This window comes from Melanerpes formicivorus, unplaced genomic scaffold (assembly GCF_026170545.1).
Source record: "Melanerpes formicivorus ecotype bairdi unplaced genomic scaffold, bMelFor1.0.p_v2 SCAF_4, whole genome shotgun sequence".
Classification (NCBI taxonomy): domain Eukaryota; kingdom Metazoa; phylum Chordata; class Aves; order Piciformes; family Picidae; genus Melanerpes; species Melanerpes formicivorus.
Window position 1 is genome coordinate 11734044 of NW_027142356.1, and position 20364 is coordinate 11754407.

The 20364-nt window shown below is 39.5% G+C and overlaps 1 protein-coding gene across 2 annotated transcripts in view; it reads right to left on the reverse strand.

Annotated features, from left to right (window-relative positions):
* Positions 1 to 20364, reverse strand: part of SNX25 (sorting nexin 25) — an 81908-nt gene that overhangs the window by 18901 nt on the left and 42643 nt on the right. The window contains exons 7-11 of one of the 2 annotated variants that reach the window (XM_068136950.1): positions 15513 to 15703; positions 9772 to 9903; positions 8304 to 8579; positions 4202 to 4357; positions 464 to 595 (exon numbers count right to left, since the gene is read on the reverse strand). In XM_068136950.1, the coding sequence (XP_067993051.1) occupies positions 464 to 595; positions 4202 to 4357; positions 8304 to 8579; positions 9772 to 9903; positions 15513 to 15703 (887 nt within the window). The remainder of the gene's footprint in view (positions 1 to 463; positions 596 to 4201; positions 4358 to 8303; positions 8580 to 9771; positions 9904 to 15512; positions 15704 to 20364) is intronic. The other variant, XM_068136951.1, reaches the window with a different exon arrangement.

Consider the following 20364-nt stretch of genomic DNA (forward strand, 5'->3'; position numbering starts at 1 on the left):
GCTATCTTGGTATTCTAGTCCCTTGAAATTGTACTGCCATTAAATACAGTAATATAAAACACAAAGTGTTAAGAACTGCATCTTTTAGATACAGTAGAGACTCAACTGCACCCAAGTGTGATAGCATGGTAATATAAAAGAGAGAGAGTCCTCATGTCAAACAAGGCCCCTAGGATTGCAAATTGCTATACCTAATACCAGAACCAGTTCAGGTACATGCAGGTATTTTTATTACTCCATTACAACAATGCCCAAGGACTAAAAATATTGTATGTACATCATAGCAGTCACTAGGGAAACAGAGGAAGATTTAGAAAGATGTTAGGGTTTCCTCCTCCCTCAAGTATGCATAAAGTATATACTGTGCACACAAAGGCATAAAGAAAGTAGACAGAGGGGCTTTTTCTTCTCTTCATGCAAGTTTAAACTGACCTAGAAGACAAAAAGCCATAAACCCCCATACCTCTCCTGAAACAATTAAGGCTTTCCACATGCCAAGATTCTCACACCACCAGTCTGTTCTTGCAATGTGTAGCTGAAGGTCATTGTGCTCTCTCTCCATCAGGGTAATTTCATCCTTCAGCTTTGAAACAATCTGCAGAGGAAAGTTTATTGATTACCATTGGTAAGAAAAAGCTTGTGCAACATGCCTAGCTGAGCTTTGGGGACACTATTAAAAAAGGAGAAAAGGCACAAAAGCAGGAAGAGAAAGAGCAATTATAAACTTGTAGAATATACAATAATCCTAAAGAATACCAAAAAACCAAAATCACTTAGAAGAACACAATATTGTCACACTGTCTACATAAAGCATACTTTAGATTATATAGTACACACATATATTACACATTACATGTTTTACACAAACTGGAAATTGAAATGACTGAAATATGCATTACTGAAGACATTCCCTTACCATTTTCAGATAAATGTGATGCAACCACAGAACCTGAGAACAGAGTCCATTTCTAGAACTTAGCGGTGTTAATAATCACTCAGGAAGTTACCATATAATTCATTTTGCTTTTGGAAAAGGAATGATTTATTTATTGTGGAAAACACACATTTTAAAATACGTTCTTGTCAAGACATAGCACACTATCATCATCTCATGCAGGGGAAATAGTATATGTCATCACACCAGCAAAAAAATAAGTACTACACATACTACCAGGAGACAATATGACAAGGAAAGGTGGAAGAACACGTAATGTGTGACATTGGAAACATAGCAAAATAAGCTGACACTTTAAAATAAATTTTAGCAAAGATGACACATTACAGTCCAATCTGAGTCTTGGTTCACAGTATCACAGTATTACCAAGATTGGAAGAGACCTCAAAGATCATCAAGTCCAACCTGTCACCACAGATCTCATGACTAGACCATGGCACCAAGTGCCATGTCCAGTCCCCTCTTGAACACCTCCAGGGATGGTGACTCCACCACCTCCCTGGGCAGCCCATTCCAATGGCGAATGACTCTCTGTGAAGAACTTTTTCCTCACCTCAAAACTAAACTTCCCCTGGCACAGCTTGATACTGTGTCCTCTTGTTCTGGTGCTGGTTGCTAGAGAGAAGAGACCAACTCCCTCCTGGCTACAACCACCCTTCAGGTAGTTGTAGAGGGCAATGAGGTCACCCCTGAGCCTTCTCTTCTCCAGGCTAAACAATCCCAGCTCCCTCAGCCTCTCCTCATAGGGCTTGTGCTCAAGGCCTCTCACCAGCCTCGTTGCCCTTCTCTGGACACATTCAAGTGTCTCAATGTCCTTCTTAAACTGAGGGGCCCAGAACTGGACACAGTACTCAAGGTGTGGCATAACCAGTGCAGAGTACAGGGACACAATGACTTCCCTTGGTTATACCACTTCTCAGTGGTACATTCTACAAAGCTACAGTAATTCTGGTTTTGTGAGAATTTTTGTCTCCAGTAAGATGTGAAACAACATCTACACAACAGCTATGTAGCAACCTTCTAGCATATACCTAACCTGCAGCATAATTTTGTTTTTTATTTACTATCAACACACAGACTGTTCTGCTTTCACCTTACACAGTCTCCTATAAGTAGTATCCTGGACCAGTGGATAGATACACAAATATTGGTAAGGTTCTGTAAGTAAATAGCCGCTCCATTTATGAAACAAATTATGAGACTTTGTAACAACACTGCGTCCATTTTACTATTCTATTTCAAAGACATGCATTATTTTCATGGACAAATAATATTGTAGGAGAAAAAGAAAAGGAAAAAAACCAACCTATAAACCACCCAAACAAACACATCACAAAAAGAAAGAAACAAACCAACAATATGGAAACCCCCACTACGTCAGAAGGGGTACAAACGCCACCTCCCCAAGACCTTAGATACAGAAAGAACATAGCTATTGTTCCTCAAAAATGCAAAGGGAACATACAGATGATTCACCCATGTGAATGCAACAACATATGAAGGTTTAATTATATACCACTTTCCATACCACAGAAAAAACAAAACTATAATGCTACAGAAACAACTGAAAGAAGACTCCTCCCTAAAGAGCATTTTCCTTTTAGCACTAGCAGCATTCCACATGCAGCTCAGATGAAGACTTTCCTTCCTAGCCTGACTGGCATGTGATTCACCTAGTGCTAGAAGCCATTTAACGGTGTACCTAGAAAGAGAAAACAGACAACCCAGGAACAGCTTGAGATTAAAAAAGAAAACTAAAATTTAATTCCAAATGTGATGTTCCACTTCATATGGCACAAAACTCTGCTATTTTTAGAAACATTTTTTACTTCATATGATCAACAACCAAACTTTTACCTGTCACATCCAAAAGAGAAAAAAATAAAGTCCCAAAGACAGTGTCCCAGACTCACACTGTCAACCCTAACTATGTATTCAGAGGCTTCACACATAAATACTACCGCAGTAATGCAGGCATTTAAAAAAAGATACAGCTGTGCTCTTACCACTTTAAACAGCACTGCTTGGATGACAAACAAAACTTATTTTCTGACAGTTGAGGCCACACTTACAGTACAGCAGCTGCAAGCACGACACCCCCAGAGCAGCTGCACACATTTCCATTTGTCTGCAGTAACCTCTGGTAGAAGGGAAGGGATAGAGAATTAAGCTAGCCAGGGTGGCCTCAAATGCTGTCCACTTCTTCCTCTTAGAGGTAGCTGAAGTGGCAGAGAGTGAGCAGGGTGTCAAAATCTATTCAGACCAGCATCTCAGCACTCACGTTGAACAAAGGAACAAATGCATGAAGAATCCAGTTCCTGAGCAACAACTAACACCCAGGTACATTTGTGCCACCTCTGGTAGGGAGCCATTTTAGGGAGAAGCCTTAACTGCCTGTTGGTTTCACCCACTCTTTACCATTTGCAACCAGTCTCCTACAGCTGAAAAGCTTGGCCCAGCTGCATCAAAACAACAGTCCTGTAACATCATCCTCGGTAGCAATGCAAATAAGTTGGCCTAAGACAAATACAAATCACTTGCTTCTGCCTGAATGTGTTCTTAGATTGCTTAACTGTTGCACTTTGCAGAAGAGAGGAAAAAAAAACAACCCACAAACAAAAAACCTATTTTTTTAATCCAAACTCAGAGAGTTGAAGTTTTACATCCCTCATATTACTGCCCTGCAGATTTCTCCTAGCTCCTTACAAATTAAATCAGTCATTTTTCCAGGTTTGGGGATTTTTTCCTCCCCATTTTTATTTGAACAAGCCAGTGAGAACGTTAAGTGAAGAAATTGTGCTCTGGCATTTGAGAGCCAGCAGAGGGAGCAGACGTTAACTTGCACATCCCGCCCCGGCCGGGACATGAAATAAGCTGCCATTGAAGAATGACACAGACACCAGTGAGTAGAGATAGAAGGAAGAAATACTACTTGCCACCAACAAAGCAGGAAGTCTGGGAGAGTGGTTGTTATTTTCTGACAAACAAAGCACTATAAATCATATTTGCAATTTTAGCTACAAAATAAATAATTTAAATGAAACTCTGCTTTTATATTCTGTAACAAGCTGGCTGAAATAACAATCTGGCCTGTCCCAGGAGAGCCTGGGGCAGCTGGAAATTACACAAACACACAGAGAATATTAAAAAACAAAAGAAAAAAACACACAAAAACCAACCAACCAAAAAAAAAAACCCACCAACAACTAGAGAGAAAAAAAGACCGAAGACACTAAAGGTACCGACCTTTTTGTCGGGTTTTGGTGAATTACATAGGGAATTTAGAGCCTGTTTCTTATATTCAAGCTTGTCATTTAGCTCACGAAGTTTATTTACAGCATAATTGGCCTGCTCATTAATTCTTGTGGTGCATTCTTCAGTAGCTTCTTCACAACTTTGGCTCTAGGAATAGAGGATGGGAGCACTGTTTACTGAATAAGCATTCTACATATAAGAACCCTTCTTCTTTATATCTATGAAAATGTAGGCATAACAGATTCTACCAGATATTTCAACCTTCAGATCCAACATGAAACATAAGTCTGTTAAAAACAAACAAACAAACATCACCAACAAAGTCTCATTACCATTTATACTACAGCAATTTGGCAACTTCTCCCATCTGTGTAAAATGACCTTCAAGCTAAAGCTTTAGTGTAAATGAGAGGAATAATCAAAGTTTATTTTAAAAGCAACAACAGCTTAGCAGTCACAATCAATATTCAAAGCCAGATAGAAAAGCAAATACTTAGCTCTGAGCTGAAAGATAATGAGACAGGGTAGGGAGGGGAAAGTGATGGGAAGCAGTACCAAAAAGCCCACAGTTCTAATGAACAGTCCTGCTTCCCACAGACCTTCATAAAACAGATTTATCAGCCCGCAGAACAATCTAAACCAAGCCCTTTCTCTTCCTAAGCAGATTTCACTGCTGCTTTTAGAAGTGAGAATAAAAATGTGTTAAAAGCACATATGCTTTACCCTAAACTCAGTTTTTTATATCCATTCAGAGAAACCAACAGCTTCTCCCATCTTGTGTACTACAGAGATAGAAAAATTTAGAAAACTTCACACCTCTCAGTGACGTTCTCTTTAACATCTTTTGGCATTTGCCTCAGTCTCTCCTTTCTTACTGTGCTGCTTCAAATAGGCACGAAGACCTCGAGATCCAGCAAGCACAGAACTGTCATGTTATTGTTACCACACTCAAAGATCTTTGAGGTCTGCTCGTGACTATCTAAATTTATCTGTGGGAAGTGATGAAGCTCATCTCATGAATGAGAGTTCTGTGTTATTTAACGATATTCCCGCTAAGTAAGCTGTGTATAATGAACAGAACTAACAGAAGGAAGTCTCATCTCAACTAAATTCTGTGGGCTTTAGAGGAAACAATCTTACTGTAAATTCTGTAGGATTTTAGATCTTAGTAAAAAGAGTCTCAGAAGAGATAGAGGGGTAACAGTAATTAAATCTCCTTAATATGCCTCTCATAAGGGAAGGTGGGTAACAACGCAGAAGTCAGGATGTCCAGGCTAAGAAATCCATGCCCTTTGCCAGCTCTGCATGGCCTGCTATGTGCCTGAGTAAGTAACATTAGCTCTATGTTCCATCCTTTTCTCTGTCTATTCTGCATGGACTGTAAGCTCTTCAGGTCAGAGTCTGCTTCCTCCAAGCTCATGTACAGAGTTCAGCTCATGGAAGCTTGCTGTCATCTCCCGGCACTACAGTAACACAAATATTAAACAACGCCGGCTGTTATTCAAAATGCTACTGAACAGAACAAAGAAACAAAAAACCCAGAGAGGTCAAAAAGGACCAAATGTGTTATTTTCAAGACTGAAAAACTGAAAGCATTTTCCTATGAAGTTTGGTTCTAATAATCAAAGGATTGAAATTAATTACAAATTAGGTAAGGGTCTGCTCCCAGAGGTAGGCTACATGATGTTGCTGTCAGTAACATTTTGGATACAGCAAAACCCACTGCTGGACCACTCGGTTCATCACAAAAATGCTCGAATTACAGTAAGATACCTGCATTCAAGTTATCAAATAACTAACACATTCAAAAGTGAGATCATAAAGGATTGTTCTATCTTCCCCTGACTTTCCTTTCTGTGAGTGCTGCAGGAACACAGACTTTGGGCTTATTTTAGCTGACACATGCAGCACCAATGCAACCACCAGACCCTCCTTCTTCAGAGTGCTGAATGCAGGTACTGCTTGCTTCTCGTATTTTTATGTCTACTCATAACCTTTTAAAGTAGGTTTTTGTCCAAGGAGGAAAAAAAGCAATGATGGGATTGGAAGGAAGAAGAAAGAGCTTGTTCCACATGCAGCAGAGCCAGCAATCTGGCCTTGCCTCAATTTCTGTCTTCTGATTTGATTTTCTCGTGTTTAATCAGGGCTCACCTTCCATCTTGTCCTTCACTCCATGAGGACACTAGATAGCTTTTTACCTATCCAGCTATAAGAGCAACATTCATAGAAAATTAACGTAGGTAACTCCCACAGTGCCCCAGGAAGTAAGGACGTAGACATCTAAAACCCAAACTAAAAGGAAAACAATTAGCATTTGCTAATAAATAATATGGATCCCTGCAGAAAAAGGAGGTCTCTCACCTGTGGTCTCCAACACACAGCGAGGAAAAAACCCCAAACCTATTAGCCAGTGGTGCATTTTCACCAACATCTGGAAACTCATTAGAAGCCTCAGAAAGAACAACTTTGGATGATTTATCTGAACCTCAAAGACCCTGAAGCATGGCACAGAGCCACAAGGATTGCTCTATTCAAGAGATGCTATGACAGTATATGCAAATTCATACTAAATTTGCTGTTAAAAATACAAAAAGCTTTGACCACATAAGCAAACTTGTCAGTACATTACTTAGTCTTCAAGGTTTCACAGCAGCCACAGCCTTTAAATTTGGCACAGATACATCCAAGGACTCAGAGAAAGGACAGACGATGCTGATGTCAAAAAGTTACTTTTTTGGCAGCTACAGCAAATATTAACTGACAGAGGACAACTAGCCCTGAAGTGCTGTGTCAGTTTTCTTGGAGAAACAGTTATCTCTTTTAGACTCTGAATAAAATAGATACAGAGATTTTAAAAGCACAATGTTTAACACTTAGAAAGTTCTGAATAAAAACCAGGAATGGCCTTTTCTCAAAGTTGCAATGGTTGAGATACCAGGACAGAAAATCTCTGAAGTACCCAACCACCCTCAATACATAGCTGAGTCAGCAATAAGAAAAGCAGAAAATGAATCTTGAATATTGTTTCAAGGAAAAGAATACAGGGAGAAAAACAATTTAAAAAAATCAGCAAACTCTGAAGTTTACAAGGGATACAATTGACTTAAGACAGCTCATCTCTGCAGATTTGCTGATTTGTGGGCTAGAAAGACTATCACAGCTGACCTACAGAAATGAGAGTAATTTCTAGTCACAGTTACAGAAATACTGTTTCTAAATGGCAAGATGTAGATCAGCACATCTGGATTCCGCTTCATATTTGTCCATTTAGATCTAGTTTTAGACAAACTAATGCCCCTCATTGTATCCTGAAGCAAGTTCACACATAAAATGAAAAAGTTCATGCTGACCTGGAGCACCAGCCTGGCTGAAAGATATTCAGTAGTCTGAGAGGTGGTCCTGTCAAAATGTTCTTCGATAAATGCAGCACAAGTTCCCTTGACATGACTGATTTAGAGAAGCCAGGGAAAGAACCTGCCCCAAGAGAGCTGCTATTGGGTTATTGCTTATGACTTTTTCAAGGCTCTGTTTCAGTGAAATTTTAATTATTTTTGTCTTCCAACATAGCCTATTAATTTATTCAATAAATTAATTACAGAGAACTAAGATAATACTTTTCATTCCTTTTCCTCCTGTTTTGTACAATTTTTCATGCCTACTTAATATATAGAAAAGGTGTGGGAGACAGGGCCACACAAGGTCTGAACAGCAACCTACTCATTTTTTAGCGAGATTTCCTTCACTGAAAAGCAAAGCACTTGAGCTTGTATGAGGTATGTTTTGCCTTCTCTGAGACTTAAGGATCACAACAAAAGGTACAGGAATCCAAAGGCTTGAAAATGGGAAACATCCACTTAAGCTTATTTAAAGGTGAAAAAGTAATTTGTACCTTTTTGTTTCAAATTGCTTGCAAACATCCCAGGTTTACCTGATGAAACTTGTTACAAAAGTGATGATATTTATAAAGATATTTGGAAAAAAAAAAAACAAAAATATTCCAAAGATCAAAGATAAAAGCTGTACTATGTGTTTTACTGAGGTTCATCTTCAGATGACCTTAAAAATGCTGAAATTAATTGCCCATGTGACTCACCGCTTCATCTTTGTCCTCAGAAGTTAGCTGAGCAGAACTTCTTTCTTCTTCCTTCTTAACTGATTTCTCATATAAATCACTGACGATGAATGAAGGGTAGTATCTGTCCTTTAGAGTTTCATAAACATCTGCCTGAATCCTGTAGAATACTTCAATGCCTTTATTTCCCACCAGACATTGCTGTATTTCTTTATAAAGGCATTTTTCCACAGGTATTTCTCTGCTGTCCACAAAAAAATTCTGATAAATTTCACTCACTAATTGAGGAATTTCAGCCTAAGAAGCAAGAAGGAAGAGGGAGGGAAAGAGAATAATGAAAAAATGTTAAAAATAGCAGGATGACTCAGGACACAAGTGCCTAATTTGAAGGATGATAATGCTAATTTCACGTCCAGATGGATGAGAACACATCTGTGAATCTCTTGCTGAGATCAAGCACTCTGCCTGTACACCTATCTAAGCAGTCAATTTCACAAAGTATTGATATTCCTTAAGTGAACAAACAGCAGTGCTCTAAAATTACCACAGTTTCCACACCCACTGCTTTTTTTAAAAGTATGCTCCAAATGCTGGTATTCAAAGAATTCTTTTTAAAAGGGCAAGGTGGAGCCAGGCTCTTCTCAGTGATGCCCAATGATAGGACAAGGGGCAATGGGTGCAAACTGGAGCATAGAAAGGTCCATGTGAACCTAAGGAAAAACTTTTTCCTCTTGAGGGTAACAAAACACTGGAGTAGACTGCCCAGAGAGCAACCTGGATGCATTCCTATGTGACCTACTCTAGGTGATGCTGATCTGGCAGGGGACTTGGACTAGATGATCTTTCGAGGTCTCTTCCAATCCCTAACATTCTGTGATTTCTTCAGATTGTATTAATGGCTCACTACTCACACTCTACACTTTGCCACTTTGGTTACAGGATGTTATTTGTGTTTTCCAATTGACTAGAATATTTTTTTACATAGGAGAGTAATAAAATTACATTGAATAAAAAGTTAACTGATACTGATAATAATGAAATTCCTATTTCATGCTGTTCTGGAGATTTAAAACAGTTTCTCCCCAAAATCCATCCCACAACAGCTCACAAACAACAAATTTATTCTCTACGCTCTTCTCTGCACCACTGCTCCATGATACTTCTTGCAACTTTTAAGTGAGATTTCCTACCCCTGGGTTTTCATTCCTGTTTTATTTTAGCACAAATTACAATATAGCATTGTTTCTTCCCTCTAGCAGTAGTGCAGCATTCCTGGAGAAACTTAGTTGCTTATACAGCAGCAGACTGGGGACAGGGAAGCAGTCTTTTAAAGCAAAATCTCCCTTTCAAAAAGATTTTAAAAACATATATACACAATAATTCTACTACTTCAGCACATCAAATACAATGACATTTTCTAACAGGAAGATCAGAAGCAGCAGAGATTCTTATTAGTGTACAAGCCACATGGACTTGTAATTTCTTCCACCTTGTTAGCATTCTTCAGATACTCCACAGCCTCCCAAAGTCCAATCAACGCCATCTTGTCCATCCTTTCCATGTAGATTCGGAAGTGCTCGCGGTACAAAGGGTTGGACAAAATTTCATCAAACTGAAGAATCTGAAAGAAGGAAAACAAAGAGTAAAACCTGGGAAAATACCTAACTCAAGCTTCTCTCCATCCCTTATGGGAAAAATATTTTCACTTGCCATGTCCACAGAGCACCATGCACCCCACAAACCTGTTCTAGATTCAAGTACACAGACCTCCTACAGTAACGGCTTTGTCTCATTGAAACAAACTAACAAACAAACTAAAAAAATAATTGATCCTATTTAGAGGATAAATGTAGCTGTGCTCCTACCAGACAGAACATGTTGCTGCCACATTTTCTGTCCAGAAGGCAAGACTACATTTCAAGGTCTAAGATGGCATTTCAAGTCATTCACAAAATGCTATTGCTAAAAATTTAACTTCCAATGCTCCCGCAAGGCAGAGGAGCCAAGATGAAAGCTGACTGATCTATTCTTTGCTTTATTCAAGCAGAGTAACATTAGCAGTTCCCATGCCACAGGCCACAGAGCTTTGAGATGCATCTCAATTATTTTCAGGGACACATAGATGGAAGCGTAGTTCTTTACCCTGGCAGCTAGGGCATTTGGTGGCCAGTTCCCATTAACTGTTATTGAAAAGCATCCATCAGAGATGCAGCTAGCAAAGAGAACCACTTGTGATATAATGCTCAGGACTCTTCCTGAAATGAGAAAGGAGTATGCACATCAAGCATGAAAGGAAATGAAACACAGACTTCCCACAGCCAAGCAGATGCTGCAGTCATTTAGATATTGGACTGAAAAAAACAATTTTGCTTCCTCATCCTCTATCATTTTTATGAATCCAGGCCTTCCCTTTGAGACAAACACCTGAAAACAAAGTCCCTCCCTGACAAAACTTACACATCTTCCCATGTTGAACAAAATCAACCACTCTGGCTTTCTCTGAAGAATAGGACAAATTTTCAGAACACCTTACCAAAACTTAACATCCTCTCCTCACCATCTTTTCAGTCTAGCAGCTGAAGAGGTTTTTATGTAGCTCCTTTAGTGCTATCACTTATATCAACAGGAATCCAGACACACCAGAATGGCCTTGGTCTCTTGTTCACAGACACCAACCAGCCCACACTTTTTTATTTGGAAAGAAAAAAAGGTGCTTAAGCACTGAGGCTATTGAGTCTTAGCTTCCTATGACTTTGCAAAGATAATTTAGTGAAGAGCAGGACATGAATTCCAGCTGAGACCTTAATAATTTCTCTGGGTTTTCCAGTACCAAATAATACCACAGTTCAGATCGTGTATCAGCCTCTCTCTCTCTGGGAGGACCACCTGTTTTACTAAACCTAGTACCTGTGACACTCTACCACTAAGTTACATGAAGGAAAAATTGTTTGCTGGGCTTAAGCTGTACAGGAGGAAACCACACACGTACATACACAATTACCGGCATAAGTCACTTCCTTAACAAACCAAACTAGAGAAGGTTCTTTAAAAACTGAAACCATTTATGTTTTGTCTGAAACAGCTGCCCCAAACTGTGGACAGCGTTCAATTCAGCTGAAATACTCATTTTCACCTTTAAAATACCACAGTGACAGTCATTTGCCATTCCTCTCTTTGTCATTTACCATAACAATATCATCCAGCTATGGCTTCCTCCTCCTAGCTTAAAAGCTATTTAGGTATACGAACAGAAATGTCTGCATTTCCGAGCCCATTCTGTAATCTTCATTGGACAGCAGAGAGGAAGTTTGTTGAAGCTAGCCTTATTACAGAGATCGTCATCACTTGTCAAAGAGAAGAGAGATGACAATTCAAAGGCTGTTGTTTAGCCTCATTGTAGTGCACCATCATGCTCTCTACTCCCATCATTTTATCAAGGAAAACGATTGAAAATGCAAGCGGAAGAGGGGTTTCCAGCCTCTTCAACAGAGATCTGCACCATCTCTGGGACTGTCAGCTTTATATATAATAGCAGAGGTGGTAATCACAGCCTGGAGCATGTGCTGTCACTTCTTGAGTGAGAGGTCACCTGTGCCTCTATTATCCAAGGTATCTCCACCTAGACTGCAAGCAATACTCTCAGAAGTAATTGCGGGTGCTGCAGGAAGCAAGTCAAATGCTACCAGCCCTCTCATCCCACAAAGAGCCCATTGCACAAGGTGACAGCACTGCAGACCGTTGGTAAGGTGAACATAATTTGGGTCAGTAGTGGAGATTTTCTGCTGGGATGGCAGCACACAAACTGTTTTCATTTGTTCTGTGTTTTGGGCTTGGGGTTCTTTTTTTCCTTTTTCTTTTTTTTTAGAAGAGCAATGTTGAAAATAGTGGGAAATTGTGTCTCTCTAAGTGGTATTTAAAACAAATCTTAACTAATGCTTTGTCTGTGCACTGACTAAAACTAAAGCATATATTCTTCTCACTTTTTTAAAAGCAGCACATCAAGAGAAGGCCATCTGTCATATACAGCAGATACAATGATCAGTTACCTCTCAGGAAGTATACACCACATAAGGCACCTGGCTATTTTACTGCATACACACTAGTGGAAAAATCCCTGCCTTGAGACTCACATGTTCATGAACATACTTGTGTCATAAGACACTCCATCTTCAAGCAACAGGGGGACAACAATCGAAGCTCACTTTCTTTTTATCCTCAAGTTCTGTATCATGAGGTATTCTGACATAATGCGGTGTCTAAGCCTGAAGCTCAGAATTATCAGTGAAAATCTGATCAGTCACCAGTTAAATCAGAATCTATCCATGATGCAGTCAAAGTAAGGTCTTCCGCAGGAGTTTCAACTTAGTCCTCACCAGCAGTTATGAACATAAACTGCCAGCACCTCAAAATACACTCAGGTGGGTTTCTTTCCTATTTCACAGCTAGTGAAGAGCTCTTCTTACCAGCTGTAGTTCACAAAATTACTCCACTAAGGAGATGCTGCCACTGTACACATCAAATCTCACCAATATGGTAATGTAGCTGTTGTGCTGAACGCAACAGAACAGACAAATTGTTTGCTGAATAAATACAGACAAGACCAACTCAAATACTGCAGTACTGTGCAGGTACAGTTTCTTAGAAAAGGACTAAAACTGCACTGAGTATAAGTAGATTAGAAGAGATGCTTTATTTATCACACTAATTCAAATTGCATTTTCTCTGAAAGCAAATTTAACACCCAGGGCAGAGTATAAATCAGCACCAGAGCTTATGGCAGAATTCCGATTCAGAGAGTAGCTGAGGTTTGTTTGCTTACTTATAAACATTTGATTATAATTCACACATTTAGGATTTCCCTAGAGAACTGGGATTCAGGGTAATTAAGTGAGTGAAACATATAAAGTCTACACAGTCCCTTGACTTTATGTATTTACCAAACAGAGAACTGACACTGTTTTCAAACTAGCTTCTGCTGTGAAAAGAAGAAAAACCACCACACACCAAAAATCCCAAGGATTTCAAAGCACGTAATTTCTGTTTCTTAAATTTGTAACAGCAGAACATCAACAGCTCCAAATAATCTAACTCCACATTTAAGCTCATAATCAGAACATGCATTAAAGACATTTGGCAGCAATAGTATTACTCCCATCCTATTGCAGAAAAGAGAAAGCTTTTTGTAGGACGCAGAAGTGAAACCAAACCAGAAGTTTAGATCACCAGCCAAGTTGCTCTTTTCTTTCCAACTACTATCAAAAATTCTCTAATGTTAATAATGTATTCAAGGTTCTGTACTACACTTACATAAAGTCTTAATTCAAAACACCATCTGTAAATGCCTATTTCTTAGCTATTCCATACAAGTTGATGAATGGAAGGTAAACTTCCAGTTTCTTCTCTACAACCTAGTTATTCTGCAGGTTAAGCACTAGCTTAATAGAAAAGTTGGCACAGCCAGACTCTAAAGAGAAATTATCAGCCACCAGCAGTGACATATCTTATCTACTAAATCCCAAACAAGACCTTTCCCAATTGCTTAGAAAAAGGCCTGAGTGTTCATCAGTACTGCCCACATAGGAAGGCCCAGTAACCAAAATAGCACTGGCTACCTTGAAACGAGAACCTAGACTGCAGCTAACACAATGCAGGAAGACAGGAAGAAGCAAGTGAATAGGGTTCCTTTCCTCAGCCAAGCCCTGGGCATTCTTTTGTGCTCAGAACAGACATCCATCTCTCATCCAGCCTTCCTGGCAACAAAGGAGAGAAGCAGTTTTCCCACTTTCTATGCCGAGATGGGTGTGGAAGTATTCTAGGGCTTCCTGACAGAAACATATCAAAAGCTTAGAAGTAGAGTTGCCTCAGATTCCATAATTTCTGCCATCACCACAACAAATGCCTGCACAAAGAGTTTTCACTCCTATTAGCAGTACCATTAACTCAATATGGGTATATCTGCAAGATAAAGCCCTGGGTCAGCAGTCCCACCAAAAATCTAAAACACACACAACATGAATGTCAGGAATTCCTTTGGCTTTAATTATAATGATGTTGTATTTTATTACATTTCTGACCAATCCCTGCACCTACCCAGAGCAGCTTCACTACCTGACCCCATTCTTGAGCAATCTTACGTCAACAAGTATCTACCCTAGAAAGTACCAGCAGGCGCCCAAAGTGGCATCAATAGCTCATGCAGTGCTGCCACATGGTTCCATCTTTCCTTTTCTCCCTGGCACCTCTTGCTACACCGAATGTCAGGAAACAGATCAGAACTGCCTTGGCACAATCTATGACACACCATCTGAAATCACGCTGTAAAGACTAGTGGGTGGTAGGGGATTGCTCTCTTTCAGACCTTACTAAAGAAAGACAAAATACAAACAGCAAGAACTGTTTCTGTGCCACCCAACTTCTTCTTACACGTCACTAAGTTACAACTATTTTAAGGACATGATGAAAATTAAAGAACTCTGCATGAAGAGGTAACTTCTCTTCCACTTACATGGAAAAGACGAAGTCTTTCTTCTAATTTGAACACATCAGTTACTGTGCTGTGCCCAAAGGGGACAGAGTAGATTACACAGAGAAGTCACTGAACTTTTTAATAAGTTTAGCAAGGATAAGCAACCTTAATTTTATTGTTGTAGATGCTGGCTAATAAAACAGCAGGTTTTTTTCAATTCCAGACTACAGTGATGTTGAAAAAAACAACAGTCAATGGCTTTGCCAGAGTTTTGCTGCAATGACTGCCCTTAATTGTGTCAATTGCCTTCCACAAGTAAGTGTTTGCTTTTAAATAGCAGTATTTGCAAAACTCACAGGTATTTCCTACAGCAAATATTACAAGGACCAAAGAAACATTGCACATATGTTGGCAGTCTTCTGTTGCTACTTTGAGACAGGCTGATGCTATATCCTTATTAACTCCCTATGTGCAGTACATGGCGGGGGGGGGGGGGGGGATTAAAACCAAACAAAAAAATCACACATGCTCACACCCCACTCCACCCTTTATGAAGTTTCACATTCAGCAGTATTCCAAGCTGTGATCACCATGTCTTTTCAGGTATACAGTGATCTTTTCCCAAGACAAATACATTATGGAGTAATTAATTTGTTTTTCAGTCCTGTGGGAATGGAGGGATTAATGACAGTGAGGCTAACACAATCCAGTGCTAACACATTTAGAATGACCTTCAGACAATATACACACTATTGGATTTATACCTTTTGACTCTGGAGGCCATCACCTTCATCAGAAATGCCATCCTCCTGCTGATCATAAGCAGGCCCTCCCAGGAGTCTTATTCTCTTCTCACACTGCTTTTTTGCCACTGTCAGCTGATTAATATACCTCTTCACATTGCGAGCCCTCAGCAGGTCAGCTTTCATTGCCGCAGTTTCTTTTCCTTTTGAATCTAAGAATAAAGCAAATCAGAGATACTCTTTTACAACATGAAAAAATCATCAAAACATTGCCTCTGCACTGCCTGATCAAAGCATTTGTCATTCAGGAATCAACCATGGACTTGAGGAGAGATACTGGAAAGTCTGTATTCCAAAAAGGATGATGATTTTGTGAAGTTGTCCAATGATACCTCCAGGGTTTACATAAAACAGTTCAGGGGAAAAAAATCCTCATTCAAACATGCAGTGAAATCTAACCCCTCCATCTCTCTTCCCATAGCTCATTGCAAGATACAGACCCAAAACTTGTACTACAGACTGTACACTTATCAGGTGGCATTAGGCAATCATGTACAACACAGTGCATGGTAAGAGCTGATGGCTTATGTACCTTGCTGAATGCAACACTGACTGCCTAGAGTCACAAAGGACTGGACTCAACACCCTCCAGCCCAGCATGACACATTCCCATGCATCTCATTTGCAAATCCAAATTTCTTCAGCCTGATGTGAACAGCACATCCTACAGTATCTCCTCCAGATAACAACACTGACTGAAGCACATTCAAAATGGTCAGATGCCAAAGGAAAAAAAGTAATCACAGAATTTCAGAGGCTGGAAGGGACTTCAAAAGATCATCCAGTCCAATAGAATTATAGAATCAATAGGGTTGGAAGAGACTTCAAAGATCATCAAGTCCAACCTGTCACCCAAGACCTCATGACTACTAAAGCATGGCACCAAGTGCCAAGTCCAATTCCCTCTTGAACACCTCCAGGGATGGTGACTCCAGCACCTCCCTGGGCGGCCTATTTCAATCTCCCTGACAGAGCAGGATCACCTATAACAGATCACACAGGAACGCATCCAGGTGAGTTTTGAATATCTCCAGAGAGGGAGACTCCACAACCTCCCTGGGCAGCCTGTTCCAGTGCTCTGTCACCCTCACAGTGAAAAGTTTTTTCCTCATATTCACATGAAACTTCCTATGCCTCAACTTCCACCACTTCCACCCATAATCTTATCATGCCACATCAAAACTGTATGGTACTGTTGAACAGGGAAGTAACATGAAGTCTCTTCACCACATTACCGGGGGTAGGGGGGAAGTGAGTGTGTGTGTATATATATATATTAAATAAATTAAAAGGCAGCAGATAAAGCAGATGGAAAAAAAAACATTGTGTTTAAATAATTCCTGGTTTATAACTGCAGGATGAAGGTGATTCACATTTTCACACTGCTTTTTGTTTTCTTGTTGTTGAATGATAACACTCCTGCTTTTGTAGGCTGCAGCTAGAGCTCAGAAGCAAAGTACCTGGCTTGCACTTGGCTCCAGACTAATTAGTTGTTCAAGGATAAATAATAGGTATCTATTCTGCTATATTTTTGAAATATCAAATGCTAGTAAAATTATGTAGGTGAAAACAGTGTTCCAGTTTCAAAACAGTTGTTGGAAAGAAACTACCAGGCAGCTAAGCTGGTAAATGCAGACACAGAAAAATTAAATCTCTTAGGAATTATTTAAAACAGGTATTTTTAATGTATTCCTAACACACTAGGGTCCCCTCCTCTAGGACTATTTTTAATCTTTTTATTTCCCCCTCAAAGTCACATATAACTACTGCATATGACCCTAAGTTTTGTCACTTGTATAACTGAAGGATAACTCAAGGTACAAGGAGCTCCCTGAAGTTTAACATGTAATGTGAGTACATATCTTCTCCCAATCTCTTTTCTGTATTTTTAATCTCACTTTATTTGCTGCATTATTTATGTACATTGGTAAGGAAGCCTCCCGATTCAAAGGCTGTTAGTGATTTAATGGGCGAGTATCTTTAGCATCTGAGCTGCCATAGAACACTGAACTATAGAGATGATACTCACTGAAGCAAATGATAAAATGAGTTTACCATGAGAAAAAATACGAGCCATCTGTTTTCCTGGCATGCTATCACCACAGGGAAGTCAACAGAGCATTTAATTTAGTGTTTCAGTTCCTTGACCAGAGGTATCAGTATTAATGAGAGGAAAAGAAAAGAGAACAAAAGCCAGAAAAACACCTTAAAGACAAAATAGCTCTTGCTAGCAATTCAAAACATTTACAGCTAATACAAACACATAGACAGTAGTTTTAAAGAGGAGATTAAAAGCCAGAATTTCCCCTCCTGAACTTGACTCCAAGACGATTTTTAGAAGTTCTCAAGTCTCTCAAAAGTTTAAAATCTTTGGGCTTAAAACACATACTTGAAAACTCTGACTTTGAAAGTCCCTGAACAGTGCTACATGATGATCATTCAGCCTTCTAAAAGCAGAAGTACCCTTCCTCGTGAAAACAAGGCATTCTTGGAGGGTTTACAAAGTAAGCACAACTACATCACCTGAAGTCTTATCATCCTATGATTGCAGTTAGCCTCCAGGAGAGGCTCATGAGCACTGACTCCTACCTGCTTCCAGTGATTAATCACTTCATTAGCAAAGATCCTTCAAAAACATTTCCCTAACTCAGCTCTTCATACCCATGAGAAGCTACTCCAAGTAAAAACATTTGGAGCAGAGTGAGAAAGATCACACTGCCAGCCTGTTCCTGGCTCCATGGATAAACAGGACTAGTCACTGTGAACGCCTGGCAGCAACATCCCTTCACAAATAAACAAGAGGCTGATGAAGAGCAGCCCAGCATGGAGAGTGGTTAATACACTGCAGTGCAGGAGAAGACGCTTGGAAGCGTGAACACTCAACATGACTTCCCGCCTCCAAGTATGAAAGATAAGCTAGCACAAATCAGGAGAAACATCTTCAAGACAACTGGGAAAGGTTAGGCAGATTGTTGGTATTCCCCTAACACTAAGCTTCTTTGTTTGATTTTTGAGAATTCTCAGATTTTCAGATCTAAACTGATTTGTTTTTTTGTTAAGCCCTAGCAAAGAGGTAAACCATAAAGACAATTTTTTAAAATCTATTCCTTAATCTGCTCTAATTCTACCAAAGTACTGGGATGCAACTAAGAGCCATTTCTGAATATCAGCAAAGATGTTCACTGCATTCAGGTATCACATCATAAACCAGATAAAACTGGAAAGTTAGAGTAGAGTAGATTAAAGTAGAATAAAAGAAAAGGCATCCTTTGGGGATTTTTAAAATTATTATTAAAACCAAACAAAATCATTAGCAACACAAGAAAGATGCTTCTTTGGCACTTCCTCCCCACAAGTCACATACATGTTTACCAGCAACAGTTGAGCAGGACCTCTGTCCCCAGAGGAGCAAAGGGTCTTCTAGTAACTTCCTCCCAAATAATTCTTTTTATTGGGGGACATGCACTGCCACAGAGGAGTTTCAAAACTCAAGAGGTGTACATGTACCTCCCTTCCCCCTTCCAAGAGCATCCAAAGGCAATTTATACCCAAATCAGAATTTCAAACTCTGCTTAATAGAGCCACAGCTGTAGATAATTCATGTTGAACAACAATAAATGCAGATGGTCCAAATGTACTCAAAATTACCAAGCAAAGCTATCTGTGCAATTTTTCTTTAGTCCATACATTTTTGCACATCTACAGTGACTTCTGATAAAGCTTCCATATTTTCTATTGAATCACTCCTAACTATCTTGATTTGAACTAGGCCAGAGGCAGATTCTAACACTCACCAAAAACATTCTCTAAGAAACTTTTTTTTTTTTTGGTGGTTCTGCTACTTGGTCAATTTTACAAGCATTACACATAATAAACTGCAGCACAGACATCATTCATTTTTCAGTCAGAATGCAGGGCCTTGCAAACAATAGTCATGCCAACAAGTGCCACACAAACTTTATTATCATAAACTACAGTGAAGGATATAACAAAAATAGTGTAGATTAAGATATATATAAAGCCTCCTTAACATGCAAACAAAATTGTACTGCAGCACTCAGTCCCCCCCGACCACTCTTTTTGTTACCAGTAGCATAAAAAGAAAACAAAAAGATTTCTCATTTTACTGCAAAGTTATATATGACAAAAATATGATGGAAACTGAAAGCACAACTTCTTTTTCCTTTACATCTTCAGGAACTACAGATAACAGACAGCTGGCAGCTCATACAACTGCACTGACTTACCTGACTATGTCTCCAAAGGAGCTACACTTCTGCACAACATCATAGCCATTTCTGCAACACTTTACTGCAAGAGCCAGGTTGAGTGCCTGCAGCACCTAGTTAATGCCGTGCTGAAGTAGTTAAGTAGCAAACACTAGTTTAACATTTTCATATAAACAGTAACCATGTTACTTCTATATATAACTTACCAATCATTACAGAGCTCTTTGAGCTCTTAGAAACTCTGAACTACACGTCTTCAAAGACTATGTAGGCCCAGAAAAATATTTGTTCAATTCTGCAAGAGGAGGCCAGACTTTGAGAACAGTACAAGTGAAGGGGAAAAGCAGCTCTGATGTGGTCAGACAAGAGAATGAATAAAAATAGGGCTAAATGCCAAACACTTAAGGCAATAGATATGGGGTAAGGGACTTCAGGAGAGATCATGGAGGAATTAGGCACTGATTGTTTGCACTATGTATTGCAACACCGCCAGAGCTGAGCAAAACAAAAAGCAAAATGGCAGCAAAGCAAAAAATTGAGCTAGGGAGTAAATACATACTATGCAATATAATAATAGCTACCAC